Here is an 18199-nt window from a genome sequence, read left to right on the forward strand (position 1 = left end):
GTCCTACAATGTGAATAATGGTATTGCTGTCATGTATCACAATAGGGTCTTGAGAACTGAAAAGTTTCAGAGACTTCTCAAACATAGAAACTTTGGTTATTTCTGTCTAATTCTATTGCTGGTTTAGTTTATTACAGTCTAGTTAGAACATTAACTTTTAAACCGTTCATGATAGCCATTTGTGATTTTCTTCAGAGCGATTTAATCTTAGTGTTAGACATGTATTGTGTAAACTATGTACAACTTTTTATCTGAATGTGGAGATCTAGGTGTTTTACTTCATTTCTCTAAGTATGACTTACAAGATTTAATGCTTCCAGAAGTTCTAGCATGCGGATTAGCGCTAACATCCAGCAGTTTTTCTTAGTGTTTCTTGTAGTCCACTTCTTGTTAATTGAAGCAAGAACTGGAAATTCTTCCTTTAGGTTAAGTACTTCATAACAGTCTATCTCATCTCATATAAAGCAGAGAGAAATGTATATATTTAGTTGGTATAAATTAATACCAGCAGAATAAGGAAAGTTTTCATATTAAAAAATAAAATAAAATCTTTTGCCTTTTAGGATGCTGGGACTCTTTATCCGTGGTATTGAAGAAAATAGTAGATCTAGGCGTGATGGGCTTTTCCATGAAAATGAATGCATTGTGAAGATCAACCACGTGGACCTCATAGATAAAACCTTTGCACAGTGAGTGCTGTTTTACCGGTATTTTTAACTAGACAAGATTTTATACGATGCTGAGTTTATCGAAATGGTTTGTTTAAGTCCATAAATATTTATTTTGGTTAAAATGATGGAAAAAATGATAACTGGAAGAAAGTTTGTGATTTTCTTTCTGAAACCTCTAAAAAAGGTATAAACTGGGGATAAGAATTTTTTGTAATCTTAGTAAACCTTTTCTGGTTACTCAATTTAAATTACTTCATTTTTTTAAACTTATCTTCACTTTCTAATTCTTCTGTTATTTCTCCATATTGCCTTCATATTTTTTTCCTTGTAAGAACTTCAGAGTGAATCAACTTTGCAGCATATTTTTGATGTCCTTTTTCAAAGGAAATTAGATTTTTCTGGGCCTAGAGCTTTTTTAGGACTTAGGTTTTTAGAAATACTAGTACTGTCAAACTATGATTAGTGGGGCTAAATGGTAAGTCTCACCTTTTATGACTTTTGTGAAAAATCTGTTGACATTTATTATCCATCTCAAATTACTTTAAGTAACAGGTTGCTTTGATTGGCTATGAATTAATTTGACATTGTTGCAAGAAAATAGCCTCTCAAATTTCAGATATTTGCTGTAGTAATTAAATAGTAATTTGTTTTTAACTTCTAATCCATATATTTAGACAGCTGAGTGATTGTTTATAATAAAACAAAAACCTATTGAGATCTCAAGGGAGTTGAGACTTGGCTTAACTTTCTGAACAGTAAGCGAAATGTTCAAGATTTCTAGACAAAAATACATAATTTCAATTTTAGGGATAAATATTTGCAAAATAGGCTTTGCTAAAAAACAACATGGTTCTGTAGTAGATATTCCCCTGTTTCTGTGGCTGTGTTTTTTTCCTTCTGATGAATTTTCCAGTTACTGCTTTCTGAATATTTGGTGCTAAATATGTTCTCATCTACCATCGTACAGTGTAGCTGCAGTGGCCTTGGACCTGAGGAAAAAACTATGGGCAGTGCAGAGTCAGCATCCACAGTACATGCATTTGGGGGCTAGAGGAATATTTTTGGACAAGCTCCTAGCCTTTAGGTCCCCATGAATTCTCCTGAATTACCTTCTAGAATACCTTCTGCGTCATCACCCCTGACTGTTGAGAATGGCTAGAGAAAGCACCTTTCCAGACGGAAGTTAATCTTATGAATATGCCTTTTAGTTTTCACCTGGCAAGATACAATTGTACTAACCTGATAGAAGTCCAAGTTACAAAAATGCAGCAATTCTAATAGATGTGAAGAAGTACTGTCCTGATGACTACTGACCCAGAAATAGTCAGTAGATTCTCCTTTGATGGCAAAATGTTTGCTAGTTTCAAATTGACATTTCTTCATAATCTTCGTAAAATCTGTTTTAATACTTAGCGGAGATTGTTACATACTGTCTCCTTCCATTTTCAGCAGTGGCTTTCTAGTATTGCTCCTGGTGATTGCTTCTTCTGCAGTTGTAATAGCAACAACCTACTTTCTGTATTCCCACGTTTATAATATTTGTATATATTGGGACTACTGGTCTGCTTTTTCATTTGCTGTTAATCTATTCAATTACATTCTGTTGTGTTGCAGAGCTTCTAGCACCTCTTTTAATTGACTCCCTTATTTCTTTAAAGTATGCGTTTGGGGTCTCCAGAAATGTAAATTTCTCCATCCATTATTTTTTCTCTTTGAAGTGCATCCAGTTATTTTGCCCCTGCAGACTGCATTTAGACTTTCCCAAAGGATGACTTGTGTTATTTCCACTATGTTTTGTTTGTAGGAGATCTTATATTTTCTCTTTCATATATTTAAAATATTCATTTCCTGAAACTGAGTTTTTAAATTATCTTGTAACATGTAGCCATGTGTGGCCACTTGCAAGGATGAAGATGAGGAATGAGAGAAACCTGGTTAAGACTTTACATCCTTATGCTGTGAGCATGCAGTGATTTTTAAGATCAGGATGAAGTCTGTCCTTGAAAACCTATAACCCCTGCAGACACATTGGGATAGCGCAGTTAAAGTTTCACTGAAACCTAACCCTCAAGGGTGATGCTGGAAGAATACCCTCACAACACTCTTCCTGCTCCCTTTCTTCTCTGAGTTTGAGGTTTCCCTTCTAGTCATGTCTCCTATCAATGAACGCAATTGCTCTGACTACTGGTGCATATATATGCTCAGTGTAGACAAGACATTTTTGTCTTGCAGAAGTATCCCTTGCATCTGTTGAGACTTTGCTATGACTTCAGCATGTTCGTGTTGCCAAAAAAATTACACTCAAAACAGCCCCTCCCTCCCAGGAGCTATAGCTGCAAGGTGGATGTACTATGAAGTATTGTTGGTCTGGGAAAGCACTAGGTGTACATTCAGGATGTTAACATCTGCAGTGGCTTGTTCACTGTAGCAGTGTAGAAAACTTTGTTTACTTCAGAAGTACGTTCAGCACTGACTTATGTTTCATAACCAAGTATAAATCCAAAGCCAAGATTTCAGTGAAATACTGACTTTGCTGACAGATATGCTAAAGAAAGGTAGGAGATGTGTAAGTTGTTCTCAAAGGACATCATGATTTAGGGATGTGGTTTAGTGGTAGACTTGGCAGTGCTTGGTTAACGGCTGGACTTGGTGATCTTAGAGGTCTTTTCCAACCTAAAAGATTCTCTGTTTCTATTTAAAAATAAATGTGGCCATTACTTTTCCCTTCGACTTGCCTTTTGCTAAACAGAAGTACTTGATTTTTTTTCATTCCCCAAAAGTTCTTCAGTATTTCTTCAGTATTTCTGTTTTTATTTAAGTTGCCTTCTGCAATGTGGAAGACTTTCAGTCCACTTCCGTTAAACCCTCAGAAGATGAGAAAGAAAAGCACAGAAAGTGTTCTACTTTGTTCCTTCAGAACTCAAGGTTTATAACATATCTTAACAGATATGACTGAGTCTATAGGTTTTTCAAAATCTGGGGAAGGCTGTGGGAACTGTTGCTTTGGCTAAGTTGTCTTAATTGCCTTGCAAAGAATCATGAGTCCAAACATTGTATTGTTATTGTATATCAAGTCAAGGGGAGCAGTTTCATGAAATGCTCTAACACAGTTTCTGGTGCTGTACTTGAACACATCTTTAAATACATTGTTTAAGTCCAAGTATCTACCTTAGGAAGAAGCTGCTGCTTGAAAGATGCGAGTACTATCTACTTAGTTATTTATGAATTTATGTAGAAACACACAAACAGTTGCCTCTTTTGTAGTCATCAGGTTTCTTCTGATGTCTGTATATCCCATACCCTCGTTCTATTGTATTGCACCATTTGCAGCCACCATGTTTCTTCTGAGCATGCCCGTATTTTCCATCCCTCCATTCTCTATTGCTGTGAAGTCAGCTATTGGTTGCGTTAGGAGTAATGAAGGAATTTGAGGCACGGTTAGGCTCTAGTGGAAAAACTGGAGTCTTGAGCTTGCTCAGGATAGATGTATCCACAAGAGCAATTGCTAGGTAATCACGGTGCCTCTGTTCCAACAATAAAACGTAGCAGGCAAACACTTGGAAAAAGTAGCAAATTGTAACTTTAGTCTTTTAGAGAGCTTTTGCCCTCAGAACTTCACTACCTGATGCTCTGCATGAAGAATTGTGTTAGTTATTTAATTCTGGCTGATATGTTTTCATAGCACTTTAGGAATCCTTACAGATGTGCTGTTCCTTTAACTTGAGGAAATGCTGCAGTATAGAAATCTTATTTCATGCTTACTTTTTAGAGAAGGAACTGTAGATATGAAGGTGATATTTGTCCATATTTAAGATACATTTTTATCTTATTCTCTGTGAAAACTTCAAACCTTAGCCCATATTTTCTGATTTGTTATGTGAATTTTCATACCTTTCGTTTAAAGGGCTCAGGACATCTTCCGTCAGGCAATGAAATTTCAAAGTGTCATCTTGGAAGTCCTTCCTCCATATAATCGAGAACAGTATGAGAAGTCTGCTATTGCTCCCCTTTGTTTTCTGCATAATGAAGAAGAAGTTCCAAAAACAAAGGTTCCACCTCCTGTTCATCCAAAACCTACTCTGAAACCAGTTAATCTTTCTGGAGCAGGCAGCTTGGAGGCAGGTGTACAGTCAACACTACAACAAGCTAAGAGCCCCAACCTCCCACGTCTGAGTAGAAAATCATCTTCACCCTCACTGTCTCCCCTTATGGGCTTTGGCAATAAAAAAAATGCGAAGAAAATAAAGATAGACTTGAAAAAAGGTGAGTCTTTAGTGATTATATGTTTTTTTTTTTCTGTATTTTTGTTACTTGAACTTTAAACTAGTGACATGAAAAATACAAGCAAGTTATTTTTGGTTAAAGAGCTCCAGAACTTACAGAAGGTAGGGGAATGTTAGCAGTAATGTTCTCAACAGACAGCTTTCCTGTAAATTTTGGAAGCATGTTATCTTGACTTACTGATTTTAAAATATCTCTTACGTGGAAGGTATTTGATTGGCAACATGCGATATGAAGAGATACTTCAGCCTTTTCACAGAATCACAGAACCGTCTAGGTTGGAAGAGACCTCCAAGATCACCTAGTCCAACCTCAGCCCTAACACTAACAAGTCCTACACTAAACCATATCACTAATGGCTACATCTAAACATCTTTTAAAGACCTCCAGGGATGGTGACTCCACCACCTCCCTGGGCAGCCCATTCCAGTGCCTAACAACCCTTTCAGTAAAGAAGTTCTTCTTAACATCCAACCTAAACCTCCCCTGGCGCAACTTTCGCCCATTCCCCCTCGTCCTGTCACCAGGCACGTGGGAGAATAGACCAACCCACACCTTGCTACAGCCTCCTTTAAGGTACCTATAGAGAGCGATGAGGTCTCCCCTGAGCCTCCTCTTCTCGAGGCTAAACAACCCCAGCTCCCTCAGCCGCTCCTCGTAAGACTTGTTCTCCAGACCCCTCACCAGCTTCGTTGCCTTTCTCTGGACTCTCTCGAGCACCTCCATGTCCTTCTTGTAGCGAGGGGCCCAAAACTGAACACAGTACTCGAGGTACGGCCTCACCAGAGCCGAGTACAGGGGATTTTCCCAAGTACAGAATAAAAGTTCGAAATTCCTGCTGCTGATCTTCATTAGTTTTTATTTATATTTGCTAATTGACTAACGCTGTTATGACATTTTTAAAAGATGTTTAAAAATATACTCTGCACTGTTTCATACTGACCACATTTACCCTTTCCCCTTTTTATTTTCTACAAACCTTATCTTTCCATCTGTATTTATATAGCTGTCAGTGTCCTGCTTTTTGTGTGTATATCCTTAATTGCTGCTCCATGCGGATCTGTCTTTGCATAGAATAGCAGGTTTGTGCACATCCAGCAAAATGTGTTTTATTAAGTGTATCCCAATCAGTAGTTGCATTTTCTGTTTAATTTCTGTCTCTGATTTGACTGAGAGTTAAGTCTGATGCTAGAAGTGGCCTTTTTAAAAACTGTCTGTAACTTTATTCTTATAACATATATTGAATGTAATCAAGCTGTCATTTCTTAATTTTTGTTACTTCTTAACTTAAATCACTCATTTTTACTTCTGGACTCTTCAGCTTTTTCTTAACAAAACCTACTTCAGAATTTTTGTCAAGTTAGATGTAATGTTTTTGATTTTTAAACTGTAATTTATATTTTTAGATATGATAGGAATGTGATACTGACATTGTATGTCTGAAAACCATTCGCTTGGTAGCAATCATGCTCAGTGAAAAAATATTTTATGGACCTTACCAGTCATGGATGATTATAGTGACTTACTGTTAATATTGATTTTACTACCTAGTTATTTATTAAAACATTTTTCTATTAACACTTCAGGTTGTTTATTTCCAAATGTAAAATGCCTTCACTTACTGCAGCTTCAGAACACTTGTCCCTTCTTAGCAGCATATAGTCAGCAATTTTTGCCTTCAAATCATGTGATATTTTCTACTTTTCACTGTTACATTAAAGCTACTGCTAAATTATATTTATGCTCATAAATAAGCAATTCTAATTGCTCTGATTTATTGCATAGACTGTTGATGTTAATGTGAAGGCTGGTGATAAAACCATTTACAGAAAAAGTATTCTCTTTAAAATGAGAGTTCTGGTTTGTCTTGTGTTATTGTGGGTTATCCAAAAGTATTTCTGTCTGTAGTTGTTGAAAGATTTGAGCATGTGTGTTCTGACATTGATATAATTCTTCTCTAGACCATGCAGAAATTATGCTCATGTTTCCAGCTTTTTGTTTGCTTTCCTTCTTTAAGAGATAGCCCGAATGAGTGTCTGTGATATATGTTCCTGACTGATTACTTATTTTAATGATCATCATTGGCTTGTTAAAACTTACATTGGGAATTTTTTGTCTGATTTTCTAGGTCCGGAAGGACTTGGTTTCACTGTTGTTACCAGAGAGTCTTCAGTACACGGTCCTGGTCCTATTTTTGTGAAGAATATTTTACCAAAAGGTGCAGCAGTAAAAGATGGTCGTTTGCAGTCAGGCGACAGAATCCTGGAGGTTAGGATAAATATTTATTTTATTTCTGCTGCTGAGTATCAATCACTGGTTTTAACATACATATGGTACTTCCTATAAATACTACTGATGTATGGAATTAAAATTCCTGACCTTGGTAAAAAGTGTCATGACTTTTGTTCTTTTTGCCAGCAAGTTTTTTACACCACAATTTAGAAAAAGTTTATTTTTACAGAGGTTCATGGGACAGTAGAACAAGGGAGATCTGATAACATACTGGCTCTTAAAGCAGATAAACACATCAGTTGAGAAACAGAGCATGTATTGCCTCTTCAGCCATGTCCAGAAGTCTGATTAATATCGAGGTGGTTAAGTGCTCATTTTAAGGCAATTTTGCTCAAATTGGTCTTTTTAAAATTTTCAGATAGATTGTGACTTAAAATCTCATTATCTAATGGGTTATTTCTACTTACTAACCTCAAAAAGCTCTTAAGGTAAACAGTTTTAATAATACTTACGTGTTGTTTTTGTACTTCTCATCTTCAAAGTGCTTTACAAACTAATTAAGCCTCACAAACCCCCTGCAAGGTGGGTAAGTACTACAGACCTCCTTTAGCAGATGGTGAAAATGAGGAAAAAAGGTTAAGTGACTTGTGCAGGGTCAGAGGAAGACGGTGTGGAAGCTGTTGTTAATTATCTTTGCTCTCAGTCACTGAATGACACCTGACTTAGGTGAGGGGAAAATGACAAAAGGACATATTCACGGATATGGCATCCTCTTTTCTTTTGTGCCATGTAGGTGAATGGACGGGACATCACTGGCAGGACCCAAGAAGAGCTTGTAGCTATGCTGAGGAGCACAAAGCAAGGGGAAACAGTCTGTCTGATTGTGGCTCGTCAGGAGGAGGCCTTTCTACCTCGAGAGCTGGTAATCGTTGTTATTTTTTCCTGAAGAGTGATATTGAAACAATTCCATGTTTTAAAACTGGCTCAGGAAATAGAAATGAACTGATGTTGGCTGAGAAAGCTAGCAAAGGGTAACTCTGTAAGACTTGTATTTCAGAAGTATTTATATTTAATTTTATCCACTTTAGATAGAATTCCATGAAATTTGATTTTCAGCCCAGAAATGACATCATAAGTATAATTCACAAGGGAATATTGTACATGAATTTTGTAACTGTGAGGTCAAGCATGACTGAAAGTGGATCATTCTCTTTGAGAAAAGCAACAAACTTTTAAAACAGTTTAAAGGTCATATAGTGAGTCCTGCAGCTTATCAGTAACAAGCTAGTGGTGGCGACTGCCCCCAGGAGATGCATCTTCTAATCCAGGTTGCCAAACTGTGGAGTGGTGAGGGGTAATATTCCATTGTGTTCCTGACAAGTTTTGGAAGCGAACTTTTTGTTGGCTGTGAGTCTGACTTAATAGCAGAGAATCAGACATGCCAGAGCTTATCTCTAGTGCTTAATTTCACCCCCCCCCCTTTTTTTTTTTTAATGTGAACATGAAACTGTTCTTTTGTGTCTCACATGGTCATAGGAGGACTACATCAATGTAAAAGTGCTATCTGTTACATACGTGTTTCCCCTCAAAGCTGGTCATCTCTTTGGTTGCCTCTTCCTTATCTTGATTGATGGCTTTACTTGACCTTTCATTAAGAAGTTCTTGGGATAAAGGAAGGACAGCATTTCCTGCTTTTGTCTCTTTTTATCTTCTCTAAAGAACACAAACCGCCTTCAGTTTTTTCTTAAAAGGAAAAGCAAAAAGGGGGAAGGAGTCATCTTGCTTTAAGACTGTTACAGTCTTTTACAGAAATTCTCCAGTATGTTTTCTCACCAAACATTGCTAATAATTTTCTTCATGTTACCTTGTTATCAGCTGGACCTTGCTAAGGTAAGGGTGTCCATTGCCTCTGGTAGGATGAGAAGCTGGAGAGGAGTTCAGATTCTGTCCTGTGAGCCCTTCTCTTGTTCATCTGATGCCCGCTTTTTCCTGTAGTAGAGCAATCTTAAAAAAACTATTTTTGTTTTCCTTTTCCTTTCTGATTGAAGAATTTTTAAGGAGAATAATAGAATATTTTTCAGCCCTGTCATGGGTTAATTGGGCATTCCTTGTCAGTAGTTCCCAAAACAGATAAGTTTGTCCTTGTAAGGCTCTGCTTAGGAACGCCTGAGCTGTGGAGTCAGTGTCTGTGTAGATCTGAGAGAAATTTCTGAGATCCAAGTACTGAATTAGCTGTTAGATTTAGGATTTCTTTTCATCTACCATCTCCTCTAAATGCAAGCTTGTGTTTTTTTTTTTTTTTTTGTAAAGGTGACTCTTCAACAGGTTTTTTTTGTGTGTGTTTTTAAGTTATAAAACACATTACTTGGAAAGTGTACTTTTTCTAAAGCGTGTTTTCTTCTTTTCTCTCTCCTCTTCCCCTAGCATTATACATTATTCTTTTCTGTTGTAGTCCGAATTCTCCTGGGAATCACTGTAAAGTACATGGATATAGCAGGCTGGGAGAATCTAAAAGCAGTTTGTAATTTTTACCTTCCACAATTGCCTGCTATTAAATTTGGGCCTCCACAGCAAGGATTAACTCCTTTTCAAAAGGTGGTTTACTTTTGACTGGCATGATTGAAATCTAGAAATCTAGCCACATTTATCATGTTGGCTTGACCTTCGCTTAGATTGCTTTCTTTGCAAAAGAATGATGCACAGAGTGATGGCCCTAGCAGAAATAGTGATGATATGTGAATTCTAATACTATTCTGTGTTTCTTGTTATCCAAACCAAATACAGTCTAATACAAATGTGAGTTACTAAAATACAGTGGATGATTTTATGGAACCAGCCCTTCTAAATTTAAAAGCCTTTTAGCAACATCTGTTTGGTAGCTCATGGCAAAAGTATGGGTTAACATAGCACTAAACTAGCAGATGTTGATACTAACATGATACTCATTAAGATTCATGAGACATCTGAGAGTAGTCTTAGCAAAAATTAAAAATAATAATAATAATAAAGTTTAGTTTTTTTGTTTGTTTTCAGCTTTAGCCATGATATTACATTAGGCTAATCCTCTACTAGCTCGAAAGTTACAGTGCTGTTTTGATCAAAGAGGAGAAAAAAGCCAGCATTTCAAATGTTCGTTTTTGGAGGGAGAGGCAGTGGATAATCCAGTATTTTTCAAGGACAGCTGCAACAGCATGCACAGGCTATGTAATATGCATGCAGATTTTATCTAAATACATGGAAGATTTGTTAATGCTTGGCAATAGGGTAATTGCTTTATATCAGACTTGTTCTTGACTTGAGCAGTTCTCCAGGGACTTGAGTGTAATCTGAGGAACTATCTTCTTTAGATTCCTTGTTACCTGCTGTAAGGAGCAGGAGAAGACCGTCTAGTAAGTCTGTCCATTTCCCACAGCTTCCTCTGGCAAAGATGCCTCTGGTGCTTGGACCCACTGGAGAATATGCACAAAACTATATTGAGCATATTACTACACTAGAACTTGGTTCCTACGTTGATTTCTGTAAAGAATTTGACAGCTGTATGGGCACAAAGCAAATAATGTAACAAAGTAAGGGAGAATGGCATTTGGTTGTGTGGATCTGTAGTGATGTAATATGACTTTACCACATCACAAAGCTGCTGTTTGGTGAGAGCTTGGTCTGGCGAATACCTCCTCTTCCTTAAGTTAGATGAAGAGAAGAGTTTTGGGGTTTTGTTACTGTGATCTATGTTGATGAATTGCTAGGAAGTAGAAAAACAGTAACAAACCTCTACCACACCAGAGGAGAGAGGTATGATAGGGGTGAGGATGAATGAGTGTTGCAAACAACATTATTAAATTGTAGAGAATTATGGCTTCAGTTACACTAGCTCATGCAACATCTGAGAGTTGTACAGTTACATTGTTTGCACATAATGAGGGAATAAAATAGAAAACCCAATCTTTGTAGTGTTGTTGCTGCTTAAAAAAAAAAAAAAAGGAGGATCTAATAATTTTTTTTTTTGATTGAAGCAGATCAGTGAAGTAGAATTTGGACCAACCACAGGCTGTCCTCCTTATTATCCAGTTAGCCAAATGTTCCTTCTAATTCGTGCCAGCTGTTGACAATGTAGCAGCTGAGTAGGGAGCTGATTCCAAAACTCAGGGGAAGATCTTGATTCACTTAATTACAGCAGTCTACAGAGTGGCCAGTGATTAGTGCATTCTGTGAGGTGCATTTGGATTTTAAACTGTTCAACAGTGATTGTTTTCTGAAGGATGGCTAATATTACAGAGAGAAACTATCTTAATGGGTTTGGATTTTCCAGCTCTTATCAAAGTAAATGGAATACACATCAAACTGTGACTACCATTCTACTGTGTTTTGAAAGTACAGTGTTTTGATCATGTGCATCTTGTTCTTTCTCTGGGAAAAATGTATGATCTGAAGGTGCCATTTCTTTTAATAATGATGTAAAGATCACTTCTTCCCTTTCCATTCCTTTATCCCTATATTGGTAAAACAAGCAAAGCTGCTTGAATGAGAGCAGCTCTGGTGTAACCCATTCTGTGCCATGGCCCTATGCAATTCTTGGAGTCTCATTTTAGAGATACTTTTTTTTAATTCTTTTTCCCTGAGCCCTCAGGCCTTTGGATATTGTACACACAGGCAGAGAAATATCCAGGTGTTGCACTTGCCAGAAGTAATATAGCACTGAAAATATTTGGGAGCATTTGTTTTTGAAGCACATACATCATATAAGTTTTGCATATACCTTACTTGCTTTATAGGTAGCTTCAACTTACCAATTTCAGTTGTAATCATAGTTTCTGTAGTTTCTTAGCATATTCCCTGATCCTTGAAGAATGATGGAGGAAAGGGGACAAACCAGTATTTATACAACAAAAGCCAAAAGAAGAACAATGTATGTAAGGTAGCTGTTGATCTTTAACTCTTAAGTCTCTTTTATACATTTATTGTATAGGATTGAAAGAATCGTGATGAAAGGCAAGTTCAGTTAAGCATTTTTTCCTGCTCACTGTTTGATTAACTTTTATGTTTCAATGTCCCACTAATTAGTTCCTTCCACTACCCTGAACTTCTGTGCCTGAAGAACTTGTTTGCCTCAAGTGTTGTTCTTTTTTTTTGTTTTTTTTTTAATATTCAGAGCTTATTTTCTATTACTTCCTTCTAATTGTTTCTTGCCTTTTTAAGTGCAGGAAATAATAGATGAGATTTCAGCATAGACTTAAGCATTTTTGCACCTGTTTTTGTAGGTCAAACCAGTGATTCTAATGCCTGATAAAACAGAAATGGTCAAATAATTTCAGTCACAAAATGATTCCAGCAAGTACCAATTCTCTGTTGTGTTCTCTCTATTCAAAGGGAAAAAGTCTTTCAAAAAATAGGTCAATATACGTATTTTGGATTTTAATAACACAGAAGATTCAGTCCCTGAATTGTTCTGCATAATGAAGAGAAAGAAATAATGAATACATAGGGCATTTTCCATCTTGAATTACTTTATAAACAATATAGATAAAGTTCTGTGTTTTTTTTTTTCCAAGAAATTTTTCAGAGAAAGTTTTTAATTTGGGGGTTTTAGATTTTATTTATGTAGATTAGTTGAGAAATCAGCGCAGACTGTGTCTGTGAAAATATATCTTTAGAATGCAAAGATTGTGTAGCACAGCCCTCAAAGGTTTTCAGCTTTCATCGATTATGTATCTGAGAACAGATACATAATCTAGTTTATTGTAGTTTACAGTATTGAAAACTATGGACTGAGGCATAGCTGATTATTTACCTTGCTTGTAGTACAAGTCAATAAGAGATGACTATTTAGAAGGAACCACAGCAAAAGGAACTGGACCTTCTTTCCTGTCACAGTGAACAAGAAGGTGTGACAAGAAGTATCCCTTCATTTTCATTGTTTCTGGCTTCTGGTGGGACTCCATAAATTACCAAAGGGGAATAAGTTGCTTGAGTAATTGAAGTATTTTTAAGGAATGTTTTCTCAAGTAAATTCAATGATTTTTCACTGTCAGAATGAGCTCTCACATGCTTTTAGGTGCCAATATAGCTACCAACACAATTTACTGTGCTTTTCATCTAGCGATGTTACTGCATCTGAGTCAACTATTGCCTTCTTTGTCAAGCCCATCAAATTATTATGACCTAGCAGTATTTTCGTTGTCAGATCCCAGTCTTACTATTTCCAACAAATTCAAGGAACCTTAAAAGGGTGGTCTCAAAACTATGGTCATAGCACTCATTGCCTGCAACAACCTCTGATGCTTGTGGGTAAAGTAAAAACTAGAGTGGGGACAAATAAGGAGAGAAAAACGTCTTACTACTCATGCCAAAGGATAATGTATTTGCTTATAGGATTATTGCCCAAGATATGTAAGTGTTGAGGAATGCTGCCTCAGAGCACTGGGAAATGAAAACTGTTGACTGGATAGCATCAGTCCCAGCTGTGGCATTGTCCAAAATGGCTTGGCAGTCCACTTAAATCTGTGAAATCAGAATTATGTATACATCAGAACAGAGGCATAGAAAATCTGTCTCTTAACAGAAACTGAGTCATTATACATCTTAGAATCATCCAACCAGACTTACGGTATTTGCATTTCATAAAAACAAAGTCTTTGGGCAATTCTTAAATCTTACTGGCAACTGCAGTACATTGCCTTTTACAAGGGTCACTGGACTTGTTCCATATACCATAAGAAAGTTTTTAAGTGTCTCTGCCTTAGAATCTGTGAAAAAAGTTTTTCTAGGACTGACTTAGTGTAAAATCTGTGCATATGGAGTTTGAAGTAGACATAAAAGTATCACACTACTTACTACTTTGTTTTCCATCCCTTTAAACAATAACTAATAAATCAAAATAAATAAATAAGATTTGTACATCACAGTGTTGTGAACTGTTTGCCTGCAGTATATTCCAAAGGTATACAGTAACAGCAACGCTAAATTCACCCTGAAAATACAGTGCAGCTTTCCATGTTTGCAAGTGACAAGATTTTCCAGTCTAACCAGCAAGGTAACTTAACTGCATAAGGATCCAGCTCAGTAGGGTGCTTGAGCATATGATTAACTTCACATCTAGGATGGAACTTGGAATTTTCACAATGTGGTGTACCTTGACTGAGGACCAAACTAGTTAATTTTTCTCTCATTTCCTACAGTTCTGGAACTTACAATATTATATGAAACTGCATTTTTAAGGTTGAAGAGCAGTGCCACATAGAATTACAAAACTGTTTTGCAAGGACAAACCCTTTTCTTGAGTAAAACTTGCCACGTGATCTTGAATAGGCATATCAAGTGAATTGGAGGATCTCCATTTTTTGGAGCATCCTGAGACATCAAATAACTAAAATGAAACGCAGTGTATGTGCCTTGGGTGAAGAATTGAATCTAATTTTGTGAGTTTTCAAAGCTCTAATTCTAGAGGGTCTACATAATTCAAAACAGGACCATTCTATCTAATATGACATAAATGTGTAGTGTATGGCATTAATTTAAAAAGTATCCAAGTACAGCATAATATATCTTCACAGATTTGCTGGTTTTGTTGTTATTTTTTTTGTCTTAGGGTGTGCCATTAGTGACCATTTAGTTTTTATTGCAATGTGGAATGCAGATGATTTTAAAGATGCTGATATGAAAGCATCTGTCTGAAGACGAATACATGCAACAATGACTTCAGTTATTTACTAGATCGTGACAAGATTACAGCAGTGCATTAACTTAGAGTATTATTATCAAAAGCATTACTGTATATCTATGGCAAAATACAGTGTAGATTTTATATTGAGTCAGTGAATGAACTGTCAGCAAAGTATTTCTTAATTGTGCCTAAGCTCTTGAAAAGAATAGAGAGAATAGTGCATGTATCTTCTTTTCAAGCTTTTCTGCCGCTAACAGTTATGCGGTGCCACAATTTAAGTACTGCTCTTTAGCTTTTACAGGTTTTGCAGAAAATAATTGCAAAAGCATGTAAATGTCTTACTTCCTTCATAAGCCTTTGAAAATAACCCTCCTGGGTCTCTTGCCTTTTGCTCTCAGCTCTGAATGGCACTCCAGGGAGTTGGCATCTCTTATCAGAAATGAGCAGCCAGGCAAGGGGCAGCCAGCATATTGAGAGACTATAATAGCATGTTGGTCAAGGGCATCAGACAGGTACTGAAAGGTCTCTTGTTGTGTTAAACAAATGCTATTTCCTTCCTGGCTTAAGTGGGAGCTAATTTTTTTGTAAGCTTCTCTTTTGGCAAAAGAACAATGGGGATAAATAAGGCAACCTTTCCAGTGAAAGATATGCATTAGATTATCATAAATCCACAGATAAAAAGTGCAGTGGTCAATGAGAACAGGCGTGGTTAAGATTAAATAAAAGGACTAATTGAAAGTGGTGTCCCATGGCAGACAGAGGATTGACACAGTATTGAATAGATAAAACCAGGGACTAAACAGAAGGGGGAAAAATACCGTGCATAATACTTTTTTCAGAGGTTACAATTCTGTTTGTACTCGTGACTGAGCAGTTTTTGTGTGTTGTGGGAATAAGAGAAGGCTAAAAGTATATTTTGTCTGTGCTTTAGAAGATTGGGAATTGGTTGGAGACAATTACATACCGTTAAAATTTTAGGATGCTTTAGGAATCCATTATTATAGCCTTTTAATTAAGAAATCAGAGACCTGAGGTAGAGATGTGCTTCTAAGTAAATACAATTATTGGCAGAACATCAGTTAATCAAACGTATCCTGAGACTCTTGAATGAAGGTTTTCTATCTCTGTTGCTGATTGTTTAGTATGTATTATTAGGTTTTCTGCTCTTAAAGCTAGTAAACTCTGTTCTCTCACTATTCTCTTACCTTCATGTAAACTCTTCTGAACTTTTCTGTCTGTCTTGTGGAGATTCAACAATTGTCAGAATTGATTTTACTGAAGTTTCATGCAGATATCTAGGTAAATGAAAACATTCCTGTCCTGATTTTCTTGGTGAGGAATGGTACCTGTTTAGTTGGTTAGCTCCGTTCTGTTTAATGGCTGAGTCTGGGCAACAAGTGGAAAGATTACTTCTTGGACTTCTTTTGACTGTACTCTGGGCTGGGAACAAACAAACAAACAAAAAAAACACTGAAGAAAGAGATGAGACTGCTCCCTAAGTGGTCAGGAGCACTCAGGAACTATGTAAAGTGCTGGATGGTGCAGGAACAGAACTGTCACACAGCAGGGAACACACATGGCCAGGCTGCAGAGGAAAAGGCAGGTGCATATCAGAGCTTGTTGCAACTGAGGAAGCCATTGAAAGCTGACAGGCTATAATTTAGCAGAGCTGAAGGAAGGATCCCCAGAGCAAGGGTAAAGTGAGCAGTGGAGATTGATTTTTCAAGTCTTTTTTACTTTAATCTGTTTCACTCTTAAGTATGTTTTATTAATACTTAGGAGTTGAAAATCTTTTTTGCTGTCTACAATGTACCCATCTTAAAGGAAAAGTACAGGCCAGTCTATCTCAAAGCTCTCTAGCCATCCTGAGGACTCATCACTTGGCTATCTGGAATTTGATTTATGTGAAAAATTCTCATTTATAATAGTATCATTGAGTTACTTGCCTGTGTCTGCAGCAGGTTTTTTTGGCTGGGATAGAGTTAATTTTCTTCGTAGGAGTTCATATGGTGCTGTGTTCTGGGTTTGTGATAAAAACAGTGTTGGTAACACTATGCTTTAGTTATTGCTGAGCAGTACTTACACACAGTCAAGTCCTTTTCTGCTTCTCATGTTGCCCCAGCAGTGAGCAGGCTGGGGATGCACAGGAAGCTGAGAGGGGACACAGCCAGGACAGCTGACCCCAACTGATCAAAGGGATTTTCCATGCCACATGACACAGTGCTCATCCATAAAAATTAGAGGAAAAGGGAGCAGGGTGTTTGCTGCTGTTGCTTGGGGCTGGGCTGGGCCTTGTTTGGCTGGTGGTGAACAATTGTGTTTTGCATTGTGTTTTTTATGTTTGTTTTGTTTTTTTCCCCTTGGCTTTGTTTTTCTTTGCTGTGGTGTTTCCTTGTTTGTTTTTCACCCTGTTAAAATGTCTTTATCTTTACCCGTGTGTTTTTCAACATTTGCCCTTCTGACTCTCTTCCCCCATCTTGCTTGGGGGCAGTAAGCAAGCAGCTGTGTGCTGCTTAGCTGGGTACTGGGATTAAACGAAACACAAAAGCAGGGAATAACTTCATTGATATACTATCACGAAATTTCTGAACTGCTCAGGTATGATAAATTTGGGGTGGAAAATACACAACATCATTGTTGAGTGAGTAAATTATAACATTAAACTGTAAAAACCTTTTCCTCGTCCAGAAACATATTTGTGTTGTAGCTCATTTCATTCATTCTGTGTTTGAGTGAATTCAAATTCTAGGATAATCTTGAGGTAAGAAATATTTCTAATAGAATTTGAGGCTTAGTGCATTGGAGGAGATTTTCTTTACCAGACCATAACTCAGCTGATGGAGTTTGCTCTATTGTAAAGTATTGATGTCTTGGGATAATGTTTTAGCAACGTCAGGGAAATGGAGGCAGTGGGAATTCAGCTCTGTGAGTCACTAGCAACATTTAGTATTCATATCTGCATATCTAGGAACAGGGGCCATCACTCATGAAGGCAGTTGCCCAAATGAAGCAGTTAAGTGATGAGCTGTTAACTTAAGGAAGGCTGGAACTCTTTTTGGTTATCATTGAAAAGGCACTCTTTTCAAGAGCAAATGAAGACTGCTAGTATCAGGATTATAGTTGGAAACTATTTAGTGAGTATAGGATGAAAAAAAAACTTATGATTCTGTTACTCCCTTTTTTCTCCTCTGTTCTTCCTCCTTTTTGTTTCCATCCACATTCTCCCATAAAGAAGAAAGGTGTTTCAGTCCTGTATTTGTACCGAAGAGTCTTCAGATATCATAGACTGAATACCCAGTCATTTGCTGTCAGATATCATACAGTGAGTAGGGCATGAAAATTTTAAGTGAATCAAGAC

General features: G+C 37.0%; 1 protein-coding gene across 8 annotated transcripts in view; it reads left to right on the plus strand.

The window, feature by feature from the left end:
• PARD3B (par-3 family cell polarity regulator beta) overlaps positions 1–18199 on the plus strand; it is a 536941-nt gene that overhangs the window by 311379 nt on the left and 207363 nt on the right. For all 8 annotated transcript variants that reach the window (XM_083842794.1, XM_083842789.1, XM_083842795.1 and 5 more), the window contains 4 exons: positions 564–689; positions 4576–4934; positions 7081–7220; positions 7978–8106. In XM_083842794.1, the coding sequence (XP_083698920.1) occupies positions 564–689; positions 4576–4934; positions 7081–7220; positions 7978–8106 (754 nt within the window). The remainder of the gene's footprint in view (positions 1–563; positions 690–4575; positions 4935–7080; positions 7221–7977; positions 8107–18199) is intronic.

This window comes from Anser anser, assembly GCF_964211835.1.
Source record: "Anser anser genome assembly, chromosome: 6".
Lineage (NCBI taxonomy): Eukaryota > Metazoa > Chordata > Aves > Anseriformes > Anatidae > Anser > Anser anser.